At 33.2% G+C, this 20,924-nt stretch overlaps 1 protein-coding gene across 5 annotated transcripts in view; it reads left to right on the top strand.

The window, feature by feature from the left end:
* Positions 1-5,767: 5,767 nt before the first annotated feature.
* The window catches only part of LOC110100972 (probable RNA-dependent RNA polymerase 4), a 98,341-nt gene continuing 83,184 nt past the window's right edge, over positions 5,768-20,924 (top strand). For 2 of the 5 annotated variants that reach the window (XM_028698409.1, XM_028698408.1), the window contains exons 1-8: positions 5,769-6,252; positions 6,328-6,481; positions 10,936-11,065; positions 12,841-12,915; positions 13,033-13,219; positions 16,246-16,444; positions 16,638-16,725; positions 16,934-17,077. In XM_028698409.1, coding sequence (XP_028554242.1) covers positions 5,907-6,252; positions 6,328-6,481; positions 10,936-11,065; positions 12,841-12,915; positions 13,033-13,219; positions 16,246-16,444; positions 16,638-16,725; positions 16,934-17,077 — 1,323 coding nt within the window. In that variant the 5' untranslated portion in view covers positions 5,769-5,906. Of the gene's footprint in view, positions 6,253-6,327; positions 6,482-10,935; positions 11,066-12,840; positions 12,916-13,032; positions 13,220-16,245; positions 16,445-16,637; positions 16,726-16,933; positions 17,078-20,924 lie in introns of all 5 variants that reach the window. The other 3 variants (XM_028698410.1, XM_020828696.2, XM_028698406.1) reach the window with 3 other exon arrangements.

Genomic DNA, 20,924 nt, shown 5'->3' with positions numbered 1-20,924 from the left:
ATATCATAAGTTAAGCTTTAACACACTAATACCTAACTTCAAATATAAATCTTTCCTTTGACGCTTAACAAACCCAAATGCTAAAAAAATTTATCAAATAACCTAGTTTAGATTCTACCCCAGCCACACGACCTTATTCACACACTTTAGATGATTTGCTAGTACAACCAACTCTAGTCTAGACTAGACCAGTGTTTACTTTACTATTGTGTGTAAGGTTTTTTGAGATTTCATTTCATCTTGTGATTTAAATATTTGATGAGAGTGTTTATTTACTTTTAATGAACTTTATGGATTGATGCTGTGATGGATGATAGTTTACCCTTAGGTTAGGATCATTTTGATTACTCACTCAATTTTTTATAGGGGGATAGTCCTTTTCCATTTGGAAGCCCAAATTTGGATCACTCCACTACCTAAAGTGGGAAGAATAACCTCCCCTTCTGGGGTAGAGTTTTCTTTCCCATTTGGTATCCAAGTACAATGGAACCAAGGAGTTTGGAAAGGAGAAGACTGGGAGCTGATGATAGAAGAGTATCTCACTCAAAGTCTACTTGTGTCTGTCTTAGAATTAGAATTCTTGTTTATAGTTAGTGGTGCCCCATCATTTTAAATTCTATAATGTTAGATTATAATAAATGGGATATTCGCCTACGAACATTATTTTAAGGAATTAATTGTATTTATTGATGTTTGATTTAGTTTGCTTGCATAAAGGATCTTGCATGTTTTTTCTAGTTTTTGGACTTTTGTGTGCCAATTTTATTTTAGCCTAGATAAGCGGAGGCTCATGTGGGTATGATAATTTTTTTTACTCAAAATTTTTTTAAAAAAATTTAGATAATATAGAAACTGTAACACTTTCAAGAAGTAAGCCCGAGACTGTTGGGAGTTCGCATAAGCATTTGTTCATACATTCTTCTTTGCTTTTATTATGCATTTCCCCACCTGCATGTCTTGACAAATCACCTAGCCTATGAGGGTGCAGATCTATTAAGAAAAATCTGTGTCATCTATAGGATAAAACCTATTTTTAAGCCCTTTTAAAACTATTTCATTTCAATTTTAAGCATTTATCGAGTCAACTAGCATGCATTGCATTAAAATCAATTTAAAAGTGAGTCCACAATTTTAATTGTATCTGTCTTTAGCATTTTCACCCCACATAAGTCAAGGAACCACTTAGGACAAGCTCTAGATGTCGGTCCTAATTCCCAAAATCTTTAATAAAAATGTTCCTACCATTCTTTCATAAAATGACTAGGCTCATCGATTTTAAATCGACTTAGTGATTGTTGGCTCCCTAATCAAGACTAGGGTAAGTCCAGATTTTGCACTATATTAATAAGGTTTGGGCCATATCGTATGGTGTCCAATCTATATTTAGGATCCATGGCAGATTTTGAATCATAAGACTCCAACCTCTAGGACTATAATCACAAATTTCTAATAAATTATTCAACTTAAATTAAATATTCTCTCAATCCAAAATTTAAAGCCCAATACATAGCTTAGGTTAGGGCACTTTTGAATTATTTCAGAACCCTAAAGTACCTCCTACCCCTCATTATTTGATTCCAAAAATAAGTGTGTAATCTTGCTATAATCTCACTTGAAATTCTAATTTCACCTTCCTTGATATCATTCTTAGAAATCCTCTAAATAAAATTTCTGTTGTTATTTTAATATAGAGTATTCGTAGGAGACTTAGGTTTCCTATGATGTAATTAACTATGAGGGCTTGCGCTCGTAGAAAATTTAGAACCCACATCAATTTTTTAAAACCCAATTAATATTTCTTTTAGGAAATCAAACATATGACGATCGTCATCGTTATAATTAAACGATTGCTAACGATTGATATTTTCTTTCTTCGGCTAGATATATCATGTGTTAATATCGATTCAAATATGAGATTAACGATTACTTCTCTTGATTATCGTAGTCGGATATTTGACTAAACTTTATTTTGATCCTCTGAAGTCATTTGTGGCTCTCCCTTAAAATCATTCTATAACATTCAATAGAAAGTCCATAATTCCGGGTCTGAACCCGTTAGGAGAATTTTTCTTTGCCTCCCAAGATGGTATATTTTCCCTAATAGTCTGTTCAACTCCATAATTGAAATTTAAATTTAATTCCCAATTTTTTTGAAGAAATTTCATTTAGATTTGTTTTACATCTTATAAGGAAAATCACCAATTCAAACCCCATCATTAAGATGGAAAGGATCCCCCGAATAGGTGCCATATACTATTATTCTTGTACATATAGATACTCCACCACCATTAAAGCATTCCTACGACACATTTATCTAACTCTTTGAAAAAGAGTTCTTTGGAGTTCATGAGAAATGATGTAGCATGTGGAAGTGGTTCTTTCACTAGGGATAGGGCTAGGGAAAGAGCATATAAATATCGAACTATGAAGAACAAGAACATATACAAGAGCAAATGAAGAAATAGTTATGACTTTAGTCTAATATTTTTTGTGTTTTTGCATGTATTTCGTGTTTTAAGTGTTATATAGACTTCATGTTAATGTAATTTAGTTTTTTAGAGTTTTACATTTAAGTCTAAGTCATGTTATATAAAGCATAAAATGACTATGCTAGTATGCATAAGAGACGGTTGGTGGTTGTAGGTGGTTACTAGTGAGCCCACCCTCTCTGTCCTTCTTTCCCTCCTTTATTTTAATTTTAAAATGAAGGAACACATCTCTTCACTATATTTTCAATTGTATAAAATGTTCTAAAGTTCAAATGAATATAGATTGGTTATGCTTATGGGTTTTTAGAGAAATTTTCAAAGGGCTGGAAGGCTTGGCGGCTGGCCATTCCAAGGAGGTTTGGTGATCTTCTTTGATTTCCTACTTTGGTCAATTGGTTTAAATTTATTCAATTTCTTTCTACTGCAAGTTTCTATCATTGTGTTTTAATATGCATAATCTGTCATAAAAATCTATAAACCTTAATTATTTCCCCCTAATTTATGTGTAATCTATCATTGCGTTTGATTTTCTTTCTACTCCAAGTCTAATCCTACATACTAGACCCAACCAATAAAATCTATCTTTATTGGACTAGTCATGTTCCTCTTATTGTTTAATCAATCAAAACTCCATAAAATTCCACCAAAATTATCAGATCAATAGCTCACATCCCATATTTCAATATTCTTAAATTGATTTGGGATTATTCTAGCCAAATTTCTAAAGAACAAATCAGCCTAGTTTTCAATATTGTGTAATATTTCTGAATGTATGTGTTTTCAACACATATAATATCCCAATAAAATGCTAAAATTCCATAAAAAACTCAAAACCTTTAAATCACACCTTGGATGTCTCCTCGATTATTTTCAAATGAAATTATTGAATTTCACCCATTTTATAGGAAAACACAACAAAATCCCTAACATTGGTATGTTTTGGACATAACTAACCTTAATGTCCTTTTAGAGTATTTTTGGACCACTCAAACACTTTCCAAAAATAAACTAGATAACACCACTTTCAAATTAAGGCTTCATTTGGGATGGCTTTTTTATTGCTTTCTAAAACGGAGTTTTAGTACAATTTTTTTTATTTTTGTACTAAAACTCCGTTTTAGAAAGCAATGAAAAAACCGTCCCAAACGAAGCCTAAGTCAAAGTTTTCTAAATTATAATATCTGTATAAGATGAATCATTGGTAGAGGTTGGATTTACATATATGAATAGATTATAGAGCTTGTGAGCTACCTCTAAATTTTATCCACTTCAAAGTAACCCTCTATAAAAATTGATTATATCTCTTCTAATTATATTAAAAGAGTCACACACATCCACCAATTGATCATGTGAGTGAACAAAGACCCACCATCCAACCCTTATTATGACTTTTACTAATCTTATTGAATATCTACAAAATATCTATATAGACATAAAAGAGTATATAAGCTCCTCATAATTTAAAGAGTATATAAAAATATTTTAATATTTTAAAAGATTTTTTCTTTCTCTATTCTTTTTTTTTATAGAAATATATTTATAATAAATAAAGGATCCTCATGCCTATCATGTAGTTTGTTATAAATAAATAAATTGTCCTGTGGAGTTATTCAATATATTCAATTTACTGTTAATTTTATATTATTAATATTAATTTTAATTTATTTCAATTTTCAATAATAAATCAGTAAATTATAACCAATTTATTTATGAGAATGAATAATATATATAAATGGATATATATAATTGACTCGCATTGAGATTCCTTTTTTTCCTTTTATGACGAGGAATCGGTCCGCTGCCAGAACGCTTGGCTTCGTCGATCCCCTGTTCCTTGCTCGCTTGGGCCTACGAGCCACCCACGCCATTCCACGTAGTGACATCTTACTCACATACGTCATCTTTGTGGAGCCCCCACTAAAGGGGCGACTTTATAACTCCAACGAGGATAAAACGAAACCTCAGGAATGGGAGGTTTCCCATCCGAGCCATAGCCCACTCAACCAAAGCTAAACATCGATGGATATTTGAGAATTCCTTATGAGGCTAAGAAAGTTAAAAAGAATTGTTTTTTATAATTTTTTTTTGGAGTAGCACATTACCTTCTTATTTAATGGGAGGGCGACAGATCTTGGAATTATATGAATTCAATTAATTCTTAGTTTTACCCCACATTTTTGAAAACCAGCCAGATCTCGGCGGGTCAGACCTGGGTTGCCAGTATGTTTCAACCGTGAACCGGTCTGAGGCCTGGTCAGTTCATCCTTAAAATCGGTTGTGCATAAAACGGCTAGAACCGGCTTGAACCGCGGTTCAACGGAATCGTGAAGCCGTTCCCGATTTTCTAAACTGGCGATCCAAATTTTTTTAAAATAATTAAATAAATTATTTAATATTAAATAAATGACAAACTTAATCATTAAATATAATATTAATTTTAATTAAAACTCTTAAATAAATATTTAAAAATATGATTATATAATTAGTTGAAACATTTTCACATGGCTTCACAAGGCTTCATATGAGCTCCTATCATGTGTAAAAGTAAAAAGCTATATAAACTATGCAAAGCAAAACATCACAAGTGATGTGAGACTAAGGCTGTGTTTTGGGACGGCTTTTTTACTGCTTCATAAAGAACTTTTTAGTATAAAAATTTTAATTTTATATTAGAAAGTAGCTTTATGAAGCAGGAAGAAAGCTGCCCCAAACGAAGCTTAAACCATACAAAGCAAAAAGCTATCTTTGGTTTCATGTGATGTTTAATATAAATTATACAAAGCAAAAATTCTTTTTTAATGATTTTTTAATTAATTTTTAATATGAATAATATTTTATTTTATTTTTATTCCATTTATTTTTTATATATTTGATTATATATTTATTTTTATATATGAATATTTTTTTTGAAAATTGTACTTTTTTAGTTAATAATATTTTATTTTTTCTATTTAAAATTTTATATTTAATTATATATTATAAATAATTAATTTTTACTGTGAGTTTTTTTATGTATTTTATATTTATAGTTTATATCTAAATATGTAATATAAATTAACAATAATTTATATTAAAGTATATTGTTATTATATTTCATTATTATTTTAATTTTATTAATTTTTATAATAATATTATTATTTATTACGTTATCCGGTTTGATCCGTGAACATCTCCTCCTTTCTATTTATTATTCGGTCTGATTTTCACAACTTTGATTTTATCTTGATCCAATTCCTTATGAGCTTGTTAGTAATTAATTAATCTCATCTTCCAAGGAAACTCTTTTCAAGACACGGTACTTTCCCTTTCCGTGCTCGCTGAAAGAATCAGCAAAATATCCGAGGGAAGATAAGAATCAACAAAATACCCGAGGGAAGACAGAATAATCCAAAACCTGCTCCCTGACTCCTTACCCTCATGGAATTTGAAAATCCAAACTTCGGATTTGGATGTGCGATCAAGATGGCTACAGTTCCTTACCTTTCTCCTTCCGTCGAAGAACTAATCGCGCGGATTTGCAACGCTCAATCCCTTTCGCCCCCGGACTACAAGGCTCGCCTTCGACTAGTGGAGGTTGGCGAAGCGGCTGCTCTCCGGATTATGACGGAATTAGCTTCTCAAAAGATTAGGAACTTGTCGGGTTATATCATTTTCAAGTGTAACAACTCGGAGTTTGCACTGGCTCGGAACGCTGAGTCTATCGCCACTCAAGAGAGCGCTTGCTGCTCGGGTCCGCCGACTCCTCGTTCAGCGGTTAGCAGAGGTAATTTAAATTTGGTGTTTTTATGAAGCTTTCTTCAGCCGAATTAGTTAAACGTTTGATTTGTTCTTGCTGCAGATGCTGCTGCCGGTGAGGCTACATCGCCAGTATGTGCGATGCCGCAGGTGCTATATAGGATTCCCCCTAGTGTGCCGAAATCAGGCAATGTGGTGAAAGCTTTAGGTCATATGGAGTTTCGTAAAGCTTTTTTGATCTTGAGTTATTGTGGCGGGTGAGTTCTGCTTTTTCTTAGGAGTGTTCGTTCTGTCATTTGCCCTCATTACGAGCAAATTTATCGTTACGATGATGCTTACATTTTGTTAGACTTGAGTTTTGACGTAAAGTATGTGAACTGCCATGGTTGCTTATTTTGTTTTGGATTGACTACTCATATGCATGAATGAAACTCGCTAATAATAATTGCTCATATTTTGAATTTACTTAAAATTGAAAATAACATACTTCTACTTGGGGAATACTTATTTGAAATTAATCCAAATAATTGTGGAATTGATTATACACACACATACACACAAACACACATGCATATATATATATATATATAAGCAATCACGGTGGAGCAAGTTTCTATCATGCGCCTCTGTTCGGATGCCTCGACCGCTTTTTTAATCGATGCTAATGACATATGCTTTTGATGACATAGCTGTGCATTAGCTTCCCTTTTGCTGCCCTTTAGCCGACCTTTAGTTGCCCTTTAGTTGCTCTTTATCTGCCCTTTAGCGGCCCTTTAGCTGTGCTTTAGCTTCCCTTTAGTTGCCCTTTAGCTGTGCTTTAGTTTTCTTATAGTTGTCCTTTAGCTGCCCTTTAGCTGCCATTTTTGCTGGTGCGCTTTAGTTGTCCTTTTTGCTCATTCATTAATTTATGAATATTTATCCTTTTATGTTTATGAAATCATTCACATTGATAAAATTTTTTCTCTACATAAACAATTTCATACATATTCGTCCATGTTCATACGAAATAATTAAAATAAACTGAAATACATGTGGTCATAAGCATAATAAAGATGAAGTGCAATAATAAAACATTTACTAATTCTTATAACCTTGTTTGGGTATCTCACATCGCTAGGAATTTATTCTCCTAGACTTTGTCTACCTTTTCACTTGTATATTATCTCAATTGCACTCTTTCTCATTCCATAAAATCCTTTTCCTTTCCTTTTAAGTCCTCTTCTTTAATGTTTTCTGTTACCAGTTCAGCCTTAACCTGTTTTTAACTACCATAAGCAAACAACAATACTTCCCGTATTGTTTCTTGAATTTGCATCAACTAAAAGTAATAGCCTACTTAGATAAATAACAAACTACACTTGGTTTCAGCAAAATAAAGTTTTTAACCACTAACTAAAACATTTGCCTAATTTACCTTACATTAATTTGCTGGAAAATATTTATGGAAATCTTTCCATAGCATTTCACGGCTTGCAAGTCCTTCGCACCCTAAGTCAGCTGATGGAAAATGGGAGAAGAATACTAATGCTGCATAACTGAGGGAAATTCCAGCCCACTATATAGGATTAATGCCTTTTGTTCAGATTACTTTATATTATAATCTCTAGTGTTTTTCACACTACAGGCTAGTGATTTTTCCACTGTAGGCTTTCCAAAAATTTTCAGCCGTAGGATATAATCCAACCAATGCATGGCTTGGTTAGTGGAATGTAGAGGCTCTAGTGGAAATGAAAAAAAAATTGTGATATATGTAATAGTTATTTCTTATACTAGTTATGTATATACAATTTACTTCATAAGTAACATATGATTCAATTAATATTTAAAGAAAATTTATACTTGCCTTTACTTAAATATTTTGGGTATTATAGGGCAGAAGACCATAATCTCCATTTTGGTGAATTGGCATCCTTAGTGGTGACTTTGATCCACCCTTGACTTTTCATGCATTGATCACTCAACCCTCAAATTTTTAGAACTAGGTGATATTATAAAATTATATTGTGGCTTTAGCTATCATGATAGGTTGAATCATCTCTAGCATTTGGTGTTTAGAACCTTGAGAGGCATCCTTGGAATTCTAAACGCCTCTGTATAGAAATCAAGGGAGGTTGCTTGAGGTGTCCTACGTCCTATTTGTCTTCTAGGGTTGATTCGATTAGTTATGGCTGCTTGTTGACGCCTAGAGAGTTTGAATGGTGGGTGTTACCAAGTAAGATCAATAGGGGGCGATGGTGGTGTTACTGGATGCCATATTGCATTAATCTTTCTGCGACATTAAGCGCCTGCACCATTAGCCAGGGCATTCTAGTAAGTCCCAAAAATTTTCAGGTATAATTAAGTATTATATTTTAAAGTTTATTCTAAAAGTTTAATAAATTAGTATTAATAGTAATTAATTAACATTAATGACTGTTAGTAAAAGAATTTACTTTAAAGAAATAAATTATTTAACAATAGATAATACAAGACAGTAATTTAAAGGTTTTCTTATTTATGAAGAGTTGCATTATTTGGCAAAATCCCATTAGAAGGCTGAAAATGGGTATGAATTCAGTTAGGTGTGTGTGTGGGCCCTTCCTCATAGTTATCCTTTTGTTTGGAAAGGCTGAAAATGGATTTGTTTCACGAAAACAAAAAAAAAATCCATTATCTGTTTTGCTTTCACGGAAGTCGTCAAACTGGATTCCTGTAGTGAGTTTCGGTCAGTGCATAGAGAGGAAGTTGGCTATATTGCTTTAAAGAACTTATTTCAAAATTGAAAACAGAATTCGGCTACACTGCTTTAAAGGAATTTGGCTTCAAGCAGAAATTCTATAGCAGCTTTTAGGCGTATATTCGGCACAGGAGGTGTTTGTACATTGGAAAGTCAGCACGGTACATTGAAGGGAGGCTTATGCAATACAAGAGAGTTCGGTTGTGCAGGAATTACCATATATTATCAGTATAATTGAATGGAATTTTATTTGAATATTGTTATCAAGATTGAAAGTTAATTAATCAGATTCTTATAATAAATTGTAGTTTGATGTGAGTGTACAAATTAGTTGAAGGATCAATAAAAATTAGTGTGGTGTCTTGGAGCAGTGGAGAGAAAGAATAGAGAAAAGAATAACAGAAAGGAAGAAGGAAATTTAAGTGAGAAGAAATCAGGGTAAACTATTTTGGTAACATGCATAGTTATATGGATTTCCAATTTGTAGTAAAATTTCTTAAAGATGTTGTATCTTATGGCAGTGCACTTAGAGTAGACCATGCACCTGTAGGACCTAATGCTACTAATGTAATCTCAGGGAACTTAATGCAAATGTAAATGATGAGTATGATGATGCATATGATGGAAAAGATGAGGTCTATGGCGGGATCTGCAACGCTTAGTGTTTCACCTATTGTTACACTAGTCATTCCTACAACTCCTAGTAGTAGTGCAATTGCTGCGGCAAGTGACCCTATGGGAGCAGAAGCGGATAAGCATTTAAAGCTATTTCAGACTTTAAAACCTACATTGTTTAAAGGAGGAGTTGATGCTAGAAGTGCTGAAGACTAGATCATAAGAATTTATAAAATTTTAAATGGAATGAGATGTCCTGAGAACCTGTGGGTGTCCCTGGTAATCTTTATGTTAGATGGTGAAGCTAAAAGGTGGTGGAGGGGATAACGTTTGGAAAAATTCAAAGGTAGATTAGAAGATCAAATTATCTAGGAAGATTTGAACATGGTTTCAGGGAATGATATGTTCCTTCATCAACAAGATAGGCAATGGTAGAAAGTTTTGTAATCCTAAAGCAAAGAGTAAAGTTTGTTATTCAGTATGAAGCAGAATTTACATCTCTATCAAAATATGCTTCTCAGCTTATTAGCACTCTAACTGAAAATTGCTATAGATTTTTGAAAGATCTAATAGATTTATTGAGACAACCATTAATTCCTCTTCGTATAAAAGATTTTGCTGAATTAGTGGAAAGTGCCAGATTGTTGGAAAATGATATAGAAGTGGTCAAACAGAAATGAGAAAATGATGGTAGAAAGAGAAAAGGTGCTTACATGGGAGGATCATCAAAAAGACAGAAATTGCAGCAGAGTCAACAATAGTAGTTTATAAGATTACCTGCAATACCAGTTTGTGTGAAAAATCTCATCCAGAAAAATGTCTGATGAATTCAGGAAAATGTTATTTGTGTGGGGAACTAGGACATCAAGAAAAACTGTCCAAAGAATGTTCAAGGAGGCATATAATTTAATGAAAATCAGAGAACAATTCAATACAGAGGTGTCAGGCCAACCTGCTTTAAAGATAAAAGGAGAAATCTCAGGTGAAGCAGCCAGACCAGCTTAAGCTAATTATGATTTTGAATGCAACTAAATAATCAAAGGTCTTCTGTAACTCTATATATAAGCATAAATTTATTCCTTTTGCAATAGTAGAAAAAATATATATTTCTGTATTTCCTGTGAAATATAAAATAACATTTACAAAACTCAAAAACTAAACACAAGGAACATCACCTTAGCTTAGAGCTTTTATAGATGCAGGATCATACTTCACTATTTTGTAGCTATGAAAGCTATCTTTGCTGTTAATTTTAACTGGAACCTTTTGGATGATATCCAATTATTCATTTTATTGTAGTGCATGCTCCTATTTGCTTTTTCTATAAGTTGTCAGCATATAATATTAATTGTCTTACTGTTCCCTACACGTGTCTTTCAGGAAAAAATTGGAAAATTTTATTTCAGAAGCTCTACTAGATAGAATAAAAAATTTTCCAATGGTTTTGTTTGAATGTGAAGCCTGGAAAGCCATTGGACGTGAATGTATCCCTGAGCATGAAAGGAGAAAGGTGGTATCCTAGCATGTTTGATGGTCTCATTTATTTTGGATGAAATCTGTTGGTGCAAAATTAATTGTATCTGTCTTTTGCTCAAGGTAAATTGCATTTCTATAGGCGCATTTGGAAGAACCCAAACGTTGTAATTGTATTTGTATGATTGTATTGAGTGATGATTAAGAAACAAAACATAGTCTGTTAGAAAATTTGTCATAAATTTACATAACATCTTTATTGTTTTATTCCAATTTAATGATATTCTGAAATAATGCTTAATTTGATCATCTGAAATGAGATCTTGGTAATGAACCCTCTTATCAGTGGTGTAAAGAATAATTTCTCTTGTTGGGTACAAAATATTTGTTTTCAAAATACCATGAACATTATTTTATAAGCACGGGCGCATGTATATATATATATATATATAAATCATAAAATTTTAGAAGGGTATATATTGATTTATTTTGTGTAAAATTTACATTTACGTTAGCAAAAAAATATGATATATGAAGACATCGTAAACATTTGGAGAGGCATGTTCCCCCGCATGCCCCTGCTTAAATCTGCCCTTGTCCTAATGCTACATAGGGTGCTTTTTGGATATCAATCATAATTTTGTTGATTAATTTTGTCATTATTTTTTGTCAGGTTCTATGTCATGATTGTTTTAGTTCTCTTTTGCTAGCTTTTAGTCATTTTTAGTCAGTTGTCATTTAGGATTAATTGAATATTTTTTACTTATGCAATGTTAGTTTTCTCGTTATGAATATGTCTTATTAATGTAAATTGGGGATAGTGATATATAATTTTGATGATGGTGAATGAAATGTTTTGAGTTATAGTTTTATGAGATTTCAACCCCTTCTTAATGTTTGAGGATTCACATTTCCTCCCATGCTTTGATGATGCCACTGTTCTGAAAAATCAGCATTAGCAACTTGATAATTATTTCATTATTTGTATATCTTTCTTTTCTTGTCCTTTTCCTCTCTTAAATCCTAGATTTCCATATTTTTGCTATGTACCTGTCGTCAAAATCATGACTTTGACTAGATCTTTTTTGAATTATGATTCTTTTATAACAAACATTTAAATTAATTATACATGTGATATTTTTCTATAATCCATTTAATGGAACACTTATTCTTATTTGAGGTGGGAAGAGAGTAGAAGTAAAATTAATTTTCAAATGTTTGTCATGTATTCTTAAATTTTTAATTGCTAAATCAATAAGAAAAATTCATGCTTTCTCAAAATTGTATTAAAAAATTTTAGAATGTTTTAAATTCTCATGGTGGATGGAATGGAGATTCTTAGTTCTTGAAAGTCAAATTTCCATGTTAATAAACAGAAGCCTTTGGTTGTTTTTGTTCCTACCATGGAAATTGCTTAATTGTACATGCATTCGGGGGCTATTTGGTTTGCTGCGCATGTGATGCCGCATAAATTAAACCCCAACAAATTATGCAACCAACTCAGGCCATATTTATTTAAGAAGGGATTCCTCAGGAAATGAGCAATGGAGTAATTTTTTTGACTAATTTTTAAATCATATGAAATGAATTTAGTTTGCATATAAATATTTTACATCACATCAATTTTATTTCAAACTAATCAACCCTTGCTGCTTGGAGAGTTTTTTCATTTCACATAAGCTTGTGGTTAGTTTTTTTTTGTTAAAATCTAGTTTTTATTGACTATTCATTTTCCAAATATGCATTCGTATGTTTATGCTTCTCCTCTAGTTTAGTAGAATCTCATGAATTATCTTTTCTTCAATTTTGTAGAATGTGGACTGGGATTCCGGAAAACCATATGTATATCACTGTCATGTCTATTCTAATGGAGAATTCACATTTAAGGTGATTTGCATTCATTCAAAGAAGCTTGTACTTATTGGCCTTCAAAGGAATTTGTTGAGGCAGTTTTTATCTATTTTTTTAATGTTATATAACTAGAAAGTGGATGGCTTTCGTCAGGGACCATATATTCAAAACACAGGGACTCATCTTCAAAGGGTGTTGGGTGATGATAATATACTTTTAGTGAAGTTTGCGGAAGAAAAGGATAACAATTCTACAAGAAGCTATGAAAGATTAAATCCTTTCTTCCAGAAGCTTGCAGAAGACGGTATTGCTGTGGGTTTGCGCCATTATAAATTCTTTGGTAATTTTTCTTTGGCAATTTGTTTGTATACTGCTAAATTCTTGGATAAAGCAAGTGTAATTTCATTATCCTGATCATTATGATGATTGTCATATGCAGTTTACCAGGTTTCTCTCTATTTGTGCCATTATCCAATTTGTTTGTTGAAGTCTGCAGTGTTACTATTCTTTTTCTATTATTGCACAGCAATGGCAATAGATGATCGAAGGCACTTTAAACATTTTCTTATTCATTATACGTATGTAGAATAGACTTGACAAGGGTTCGAATGAGGGCCTCCTCAATGTGATTATGCATGCAAGATCAGTCTTTCCTTGGATTTAGTTTATTTTAACCTTACTGCGTTTGATGTTATATCTTGGTCTTTCGTGATATAGGGTCAAGATTTCTTATTGGAGAAAGATCTCATGCTTAAATATTTCTCCTAGTTGCATGAGAGCAATTTTGATTAAGGAGATTTCTTAGTCTCAATTTTCCTTGAATTTAGCATTTATGTTTGTATATGATTGATTAGGGGGTAGTTTGGGTGAGTGGAGGTAAACTTGATCAAAATTTCATAGTTTTCTCTCTCCACCTTTATTATTGAACCCAATTTTCCGCATTAGACGACTTTGAGCCAAATTACTTGATCAACGACCATAAGTTGCCTCCATTTAGATGTCTAGGAAAGATCAGAATTGAGATGTATTCTGAACATCTTTTTAAGATTAGCTTAAGCTTTTTATTGCTAGAAGCTTATTATACTAAAATTTTGAAATTTTGAAAACAAGAATTTCAAAAGTTGTTTGATATTCAAAGACTGATGATTGTTGAGTTAATTTGGAGAGATTGTTATGTAATCTTCGTAAGAAGATATATGAAAACATTGTTTGTAATGACATCATGAATTTGGGTAAAGGAGGAGTTTGACCTTTCATGCGAATCCATTGATACCATGTAGCCGTAGAATCTTGAAGATGAAATGAAGTAATTTTTACATAGTAGTAATCTGTTGTATTATGAAAATAAAAATATTCTTGGGTTTTAAAGATCCAAGTTTCCACGTTGAAATTGTTAAATTGAGGAAGTTTGATTTTCATATTTTTAAGAAAAGGTAAACCTGCATTGGCCGACAATGTTGAGGAGATGGAAATTGGGCAGCTGATTCAAGAATCCCGATGAATGGCGGTGGTTCTTACCTGTAACTGATAGAACTAGACTATTTTTGGAAGGAGAATCATGATCTTGATGCTGAAATGAGTTTCCAAAAGCTTTCTTAGGCGATGGCTCGATGGAGAGAGAGGCAGAGAACTGAAAGGCTGCAGGCTTTGGTGAGGAGATTTGCACCCTTACTGGTTCTTGACCTGAAAAAGGAAGGCTGCCAGCAGATTCTTTGAAAGGCAGCAGTTGACGGAAGATCTTTAGTTGAAATGGAGAGCTGTTGTTCTTGAGAAAAAAAATAGTAGACGGCTGAAGGCAGGTTGCTTCTGGCGAGGCCTTAGACTGATAGGAATGCCATGGCATATAAGCTGTACAGGCGGGGACATTTCCTGAAAATGGAGTGGCTGGAATAGTGAAGTCTAAGGAATTGGAATGATGGATTCTTGGAATTGGCAGAAATCTGAAAAAACTGCTGGATGAACCATCTGTTGGTTTGAGAGTCTCTCAATGAAATAACCATGCTTCTTGATTGAATCAAGGAGAGAACACCTTTCAAGTTGGTGGAGATTTTTAGAGGAAGAAGAAGAGGAAAAAGAAGAGAAAACGGAAGAGAGAAAACTTGATTGTTTTTCCTAAACACGAATTAAAGCAAGTGGGCGTATTTATAGATTCGTACGAGTAATTAAAAAGGGACCAGCTGTCTAAATAATAATAAACCAGGTTACAATACTAAACCGGCTGCTATGGGTTCATTTCTTAAAACTATGGGTTGGTTCACTCTTTAGACCGATTCTAGACGGCCTGTACACTATAAGCTTTGAATTGTTCTCATGAGCTTGTTCTTCTGAGTTATGGATCCATTCTTCACTTTGCTGTATCAATGTTTAAAATTGCGTATTCGGGTATTGAGGCGTTTTTCATTCGTGAGGCGAGGCGTAAGCCTCAAGGCGTAAACCTCAAAATCAAAAGATTGCGTAACATAAAATGATAAATTTTTTATATAATATATACTAATGAGTGAATAATATAAAACATAAAAAAAAACATGAGATATGAAGTGAAATCAAAATATCCCAATAATAAGACAACATGAAATATAGTTCAACTCAAAATTCTATCTTTCCCAAATCCCAGTATTCTTTTCATTAACATATAATTCTAATTTCCAAAAATAAATAGCAATGACATATCACATAAGAACTCATAAGTCATCAGCACTGTCATCACTAAGGATTTCTTCATTTGAATCATCATTATGATGAACTGCTCTCTCCCCTTCCTCCTCTCCTATAGAGCCCAATGTCGGGCATTTACTTTAAGATTTATGTAAGTTTTAATATATATAGCGTGAGGCGAGGCGGGCTTCAAGGCGGGCCTCAACCAAATTGAGGCGCAAGCCTCATAAAAAAAACTTGAGGCATAAGCATCGAGGCGTTTTTTACTGAAATTGCGCAAAGGCGGGCCTCAGGGCGAGCCTCATATTGCGCAATTTTAAACCATGTGTTGTATTTTATTTGCATCCAAGGGGATATATTGGTGCATAACGGTTCCCCTGGGAAACACTTAAATCTTGAAACTTAATAGAAATGAATGCACAAGAACACACATTTTTAAAATGATTATGTTATTACTGCAATGATAACATTTAGGATATGGATATCATGAAGATGGTAACGGATGCGAATTTCATTCTTTCTGTATGTTTGACAATTTACACTAAAATTTATGTTTTCCTTATTATAGGCGAGCTTTGTTTCAAATTCCAGATTATGCATCTCAGATTTCTCTGAGTCATATTTCCTTTTCATTGAAATTTTTCACTTTTATTTTTTTTTTCTCCAAAATGTAGTGATGATTGATACCTTCTTTGTTTGTTCCTTTCCAAGTTTTTAAAGATGGTGGCAAAGAGGAGAAGAAGAAATCCCCAACTTCATCACCTGTCAAGTGTTATTTTGTCCGAACAGCATCATGTTGGGCGATGGATGAGGATAAACCTTATATACTGTTCAATAAGTCGATCAGTGAAGCGCGGACCATTTTTATGCATGTACATACAGTTTCATCGTTAAATAAATATATGCTCAGGTGAGCAGCTTGTTTGATTCTGTACATGCATGCATGCAAAATTGTATTTGAAGATGAGTATGTTTGGATTTATTTTGTGTATTGGATTTGATCTAGGTTCACTTTTTGATTTAGTTTTTACTTAGGCAGAAGCCTATGACATTGAATTCACGTGGTTCTTTTTGTTTAATAGTATTATTCAAAATGCCTGCAGGTTTTCTTTGATATTGTCTAAAACAATAAAGTTTGATGTTGACCTTGCATCTGTTAATGTCCAAGTGATAGATGACATCCCATGCCGTGTATGCATCTTTATCCCCTTCTTCCCCCTACACAAAGAATCTAATCTTTGATGCTTCTGATGTTTCAATTCTAAATATTACCTCCCTTATTTAAAATTAAATATTGAGAGAATGTCACTGCTTGGCAGTTATTTATTTATTTTTTTGGTTTGGTTTTGCTTGGTTCATGAAATTGTGCATCACCTAAAAAGTATTTATCATTTATCAGGATGAATATGGACATGTTGTATATAATGAAGATGGTGAATGCATGATTCATACTGATGGAACAGGGTTTATCTCCGAAGATCTGGCCATGAAGTGCCCTAAGAATATATTTAAGGGCCAGTGTTTAAATACGAATAATATGAAGGTTAGGTTTGTATTGATTATTAACTGTTAACATAATGAGATGTTAAAGCATATTGAAACTTATGTGCAATGAAGATATGTATTTTACAGTTTGGAATTCCATTTAGTCTCTCGTTAGAATTATTTTTTATAAAGAGGGTGGGCTTGGAGTAGTGGTTAAGTCGCCTTTGGTCTATTCTAGATCTCTCAAATTTAAGTAATGGCCCTTTCCCTAGACCCTTAATTAGTAACAACAGCTCCATGGACTTCACCCACCTTTTTTTTGGTTTACTTGCATTGAATTTATTGATGTTGTTAAATTGAAACACATTCTTCTTCTGGCTCATGTGTATATAATGGATTAAAACATTTGCCATGAACACGAAGTTTGCTGGAAAAGTTTTGGAAAGTCAAAATAGCATAGTTCATTATTTATTCAAAAAAAAAGAAAAAAAGCATTTCTCATGTTTTTTTTGTTTTCCTTTGTGTTTTCAATTATTCAATTTAGATAGAAAAAAAAGACATGTTCAATAGTGTTGTGTAAGCACGTTCACTTTGCTTTTGCTTGTTTTTGTAGGAAAAATAAAAGTCAAATTTCAGTGAAATGACATTCTTAGGTTCTGTTTCGAACTATTAAAAGAATTTTTTACTCAGTTATTTCTTTTGCAGTTTATAATTGATCTTATGATTTATTAACGTAACGTGATAAGAAAGGATCCTTCCGGTTCCTAGCATTCCAGTTATTTTGAAATCAATATGTGGAAACTGTTTCATGTGTTAAAATGTTGTACAGCATGGGCTTTTATGAATTAATTGCTTGTAATTATCCTTCTATAAGAGTATGATTCTACTTCTATCCTACTCAAGGCTTTTTTTTCTAGATTTATTCTAGCTCATCTTTTATAAAAAAATGAATTATATGGTAGATCATGAACATATTTAGTGGTTAAGTCCACTCTATCTGTCTCAATGATAGTAAAAGATCATTATTATGTTGTTGATAATTATTTACCCCAACACCAACTCCAGAGTCGAGTTAACTATGCATGACAAAAACCATAGGCAAAGAGGCATGACGTCGCACAAAGGCCACTCGAAGCGCATTGATCAAAAACCCAAATTGTTGAAATGACATCCGTTCATGAAACAAACATTGCTTGAGCATTTGGGAAAACTGAAACAGCTAAAATCAATGTTGATATTGGCCAGGGTATTCTATCGATGAAAATCAAAATTTCATGCGAGCGGATCAAGGTAAAATTGAAATGTGCTAACAACGACGATTTGACGTGCCAATTGAGACACAACTAATAGAAATAAATATTTATTTTTAAAAAAGTTTTTAGTGATTATTTTAGGTTTAAAATTAATTTAACAAAAAAAATCCAAAACCTAAATATCCTAAACCCTAAAACCCCCTAGATACTCCCTAATATTTATTACCCCTAGATAATCCCTAATATATATTCCAAATATCATGTCAAACTCTTGAAATGATAAAACATTTAATTTTGCTTCAAACTCTCTTTTATTTATTTTGAAAGTCACTTGACATTTATCATTTATATTCATAATAGATTCATTTGACATCAAAACTTCTAAAGTTGCATTTATTTCATAAGCATTAATCCTATTGATTTAACAAATATTTTTGAAATGAAAGAGTGTAAAGCTCCTGTATCAAAAAGGATCTATACAGACTTTTCTTGAATCATTACCATACCTATAAAATTTACATGAAAATAACATAAGCATACATCATTCCTTTAATCATGTTTTTATAATACACATTTATTCATTTTCATTGTTATTACCTATAATCACTTTAGGTGAATCTTTAGCATCCTTATGAGTTAATGCATATACTCTAGGCAGAGTATTCTATCGGCCTTAACTTGATCATGGAGTAGAAGCAGCTGATTCTAACGTTTTGATCTTCCAACATCTCTGAGATCCAGTGTTTATCCTTGACTCTCCAGCTGGTCTTTTCCCCAAAGTATGACATTTCTTGACTATGTGACCTTGTTGATGACACTAGAAGCAAGTATTTGTACCAAATAAATATTCTTCTTTATGTTGCCTTCCACACTTGCTAGAACTGTTCACACTTGAACTGTCACTGCTACTGGACTTAGTCTTCTTCCAATTAAACTTACCAGCTTGTGAAAGGGGCTTGCTATGTGAATCCTGTGAAGCTCCTATTACTTCACCACTTTTCCTCTTTTGAAAGTCACATGTCCTTTGAGTGTTTTGCAGGTCCATCTCTACCCTCCTAGCCCTTTCCACCAACACTGAGTAATCTTCAATTCTAAGTGGAACAAGAAGCTGCCTAATTATATCCTTCAATCCAGATAAGAATTCGTGACATTTATCCTCTACAGTATATATTAATTGAGGATCATATTTGGATAATGTTGTAAATTTAGTTTCATACTTTATAACTGATCTATCTTCCTGCACCAGTCTCATAAATTTATCTTGCATCTGCCTCCTTGCAGAAGGAGGCACGAACCAATCTCTGAACATTTATGTAAAATCATTCCACTTAATTTGTATATCAGAAATTCCTCCAGTTTTATTTTTATGCTGACCTCTCCACTATCTTTCAGCTTCTCCATCAAGTACAAAGGGGCTGCCAAAGAAACTTTCCTCTCCACTGGACAAAACATTCATTCTAAAATCTTTTCAATAATTAGTAACTAGTTTTTAGCTTCAATTGGTCCCTCAACTCCCTTAAATAATGGTGGTCTCATATCTTGAAACAATTTATACTTATCCATATGCATTCCACCACTACTACTACTTCCTGATGGTTGATTCCTTAAGTTTTGAATCAACTAAGTCATAGTTGTCATCATTTGTGTCAGTGCATCAGGGTTAACAGTAACATTAGGCACTTGCCTTTCCACTTTCTCCACTTTCTCCTTTTATCCATGTTGACTAACGTATAATACCCAAAGAAAAGAAATGAAGAAATACCTAATACTCGGTGAATCCACAAAATCATGCCGAAATCCCGCTCGATCCTTTGTAAAACGGCGCCGTTTGCGTCATTTCCCGGAACTCCTGCGCGAATCCTGTGATTCTCTCCTCGATCGAACCCCGTTCGCCTCTATAAAACAAAGCCGAACCCACTGCTCCTTCCACGCTCGACCCCAGCTCCCGTAACTATTCTCTCGTTCCACTTCCACACACGACTGCTCTCTGTCTCCCGATTTCCTTAGCGGCTCCAGCTCTGACACTTCTCCCATACCCGAAACCTTCCTCCATCGATCCTCTGTCCGTGCCGATCCCAAGCAGAGAGAGAGAGAGAGAGAGAGAGAGAGAGAGAGAGGGAGAGAGAGAGTGCTGAGCTCTTACCTGTACCGATCTCCCCTAGCCATTGCTCCGTCTGATCCTATCCAGAGAGCCGATTGAACCCTTAGCCGGATCTCCTATCTCTCCCGTCGCCTCCTCCCTTACCGTTCGACTTTGCTCCCTCCGTCGACCTCATCCTTCCAATTGGACCGGAAGTTATAACATTTTGATCGGAAGCCACAACAGGAGCTCCTTGGCTGTGAAGGTAACTCCCTCCCCTTCAGCTCGCTTCTTCGGCCAAGTCCCGTAAAACCGAGAACAAAGAGCAGTAGGGAGAGGAGGGATTTGATTTTCTTTTTAATATTATAATTAATTATAATTATTAGTATTTATAATTAATTATAATTGATTATTAATTAAGTACAATTAATTAATTAAATATAATTAATTAATGATTAATTATTTAATTATAATTAATCTTTATTAATTATAATTAATTATTAATTAGTTATAACTTTAATTAATAAATTAATTATAATTAATTAATAAACTACTGATTATAATTTTTTAAT

Source organism: Dendrobium catenatum, unplaced genomic scaffold (genome assembly GCF_001605985.2).
Source record: "Dendrobium catenatum unplaced genomic scaffold, ASM160598v2 fragScaff_scaffold_1082, whole genome shotgun sequence".
NCBI lineage: Eukaryota > Viridiplantae > Streptophyta > Magnoliopsida > Asparagales > Orchidaceae > Dendrobium > Dendrobium catenatum.
The sequence above is the reverse complement of the archived record's forward strand: the minus strand, read 5'-3'. Positions and strand labels throughout refer to the sequence as shown.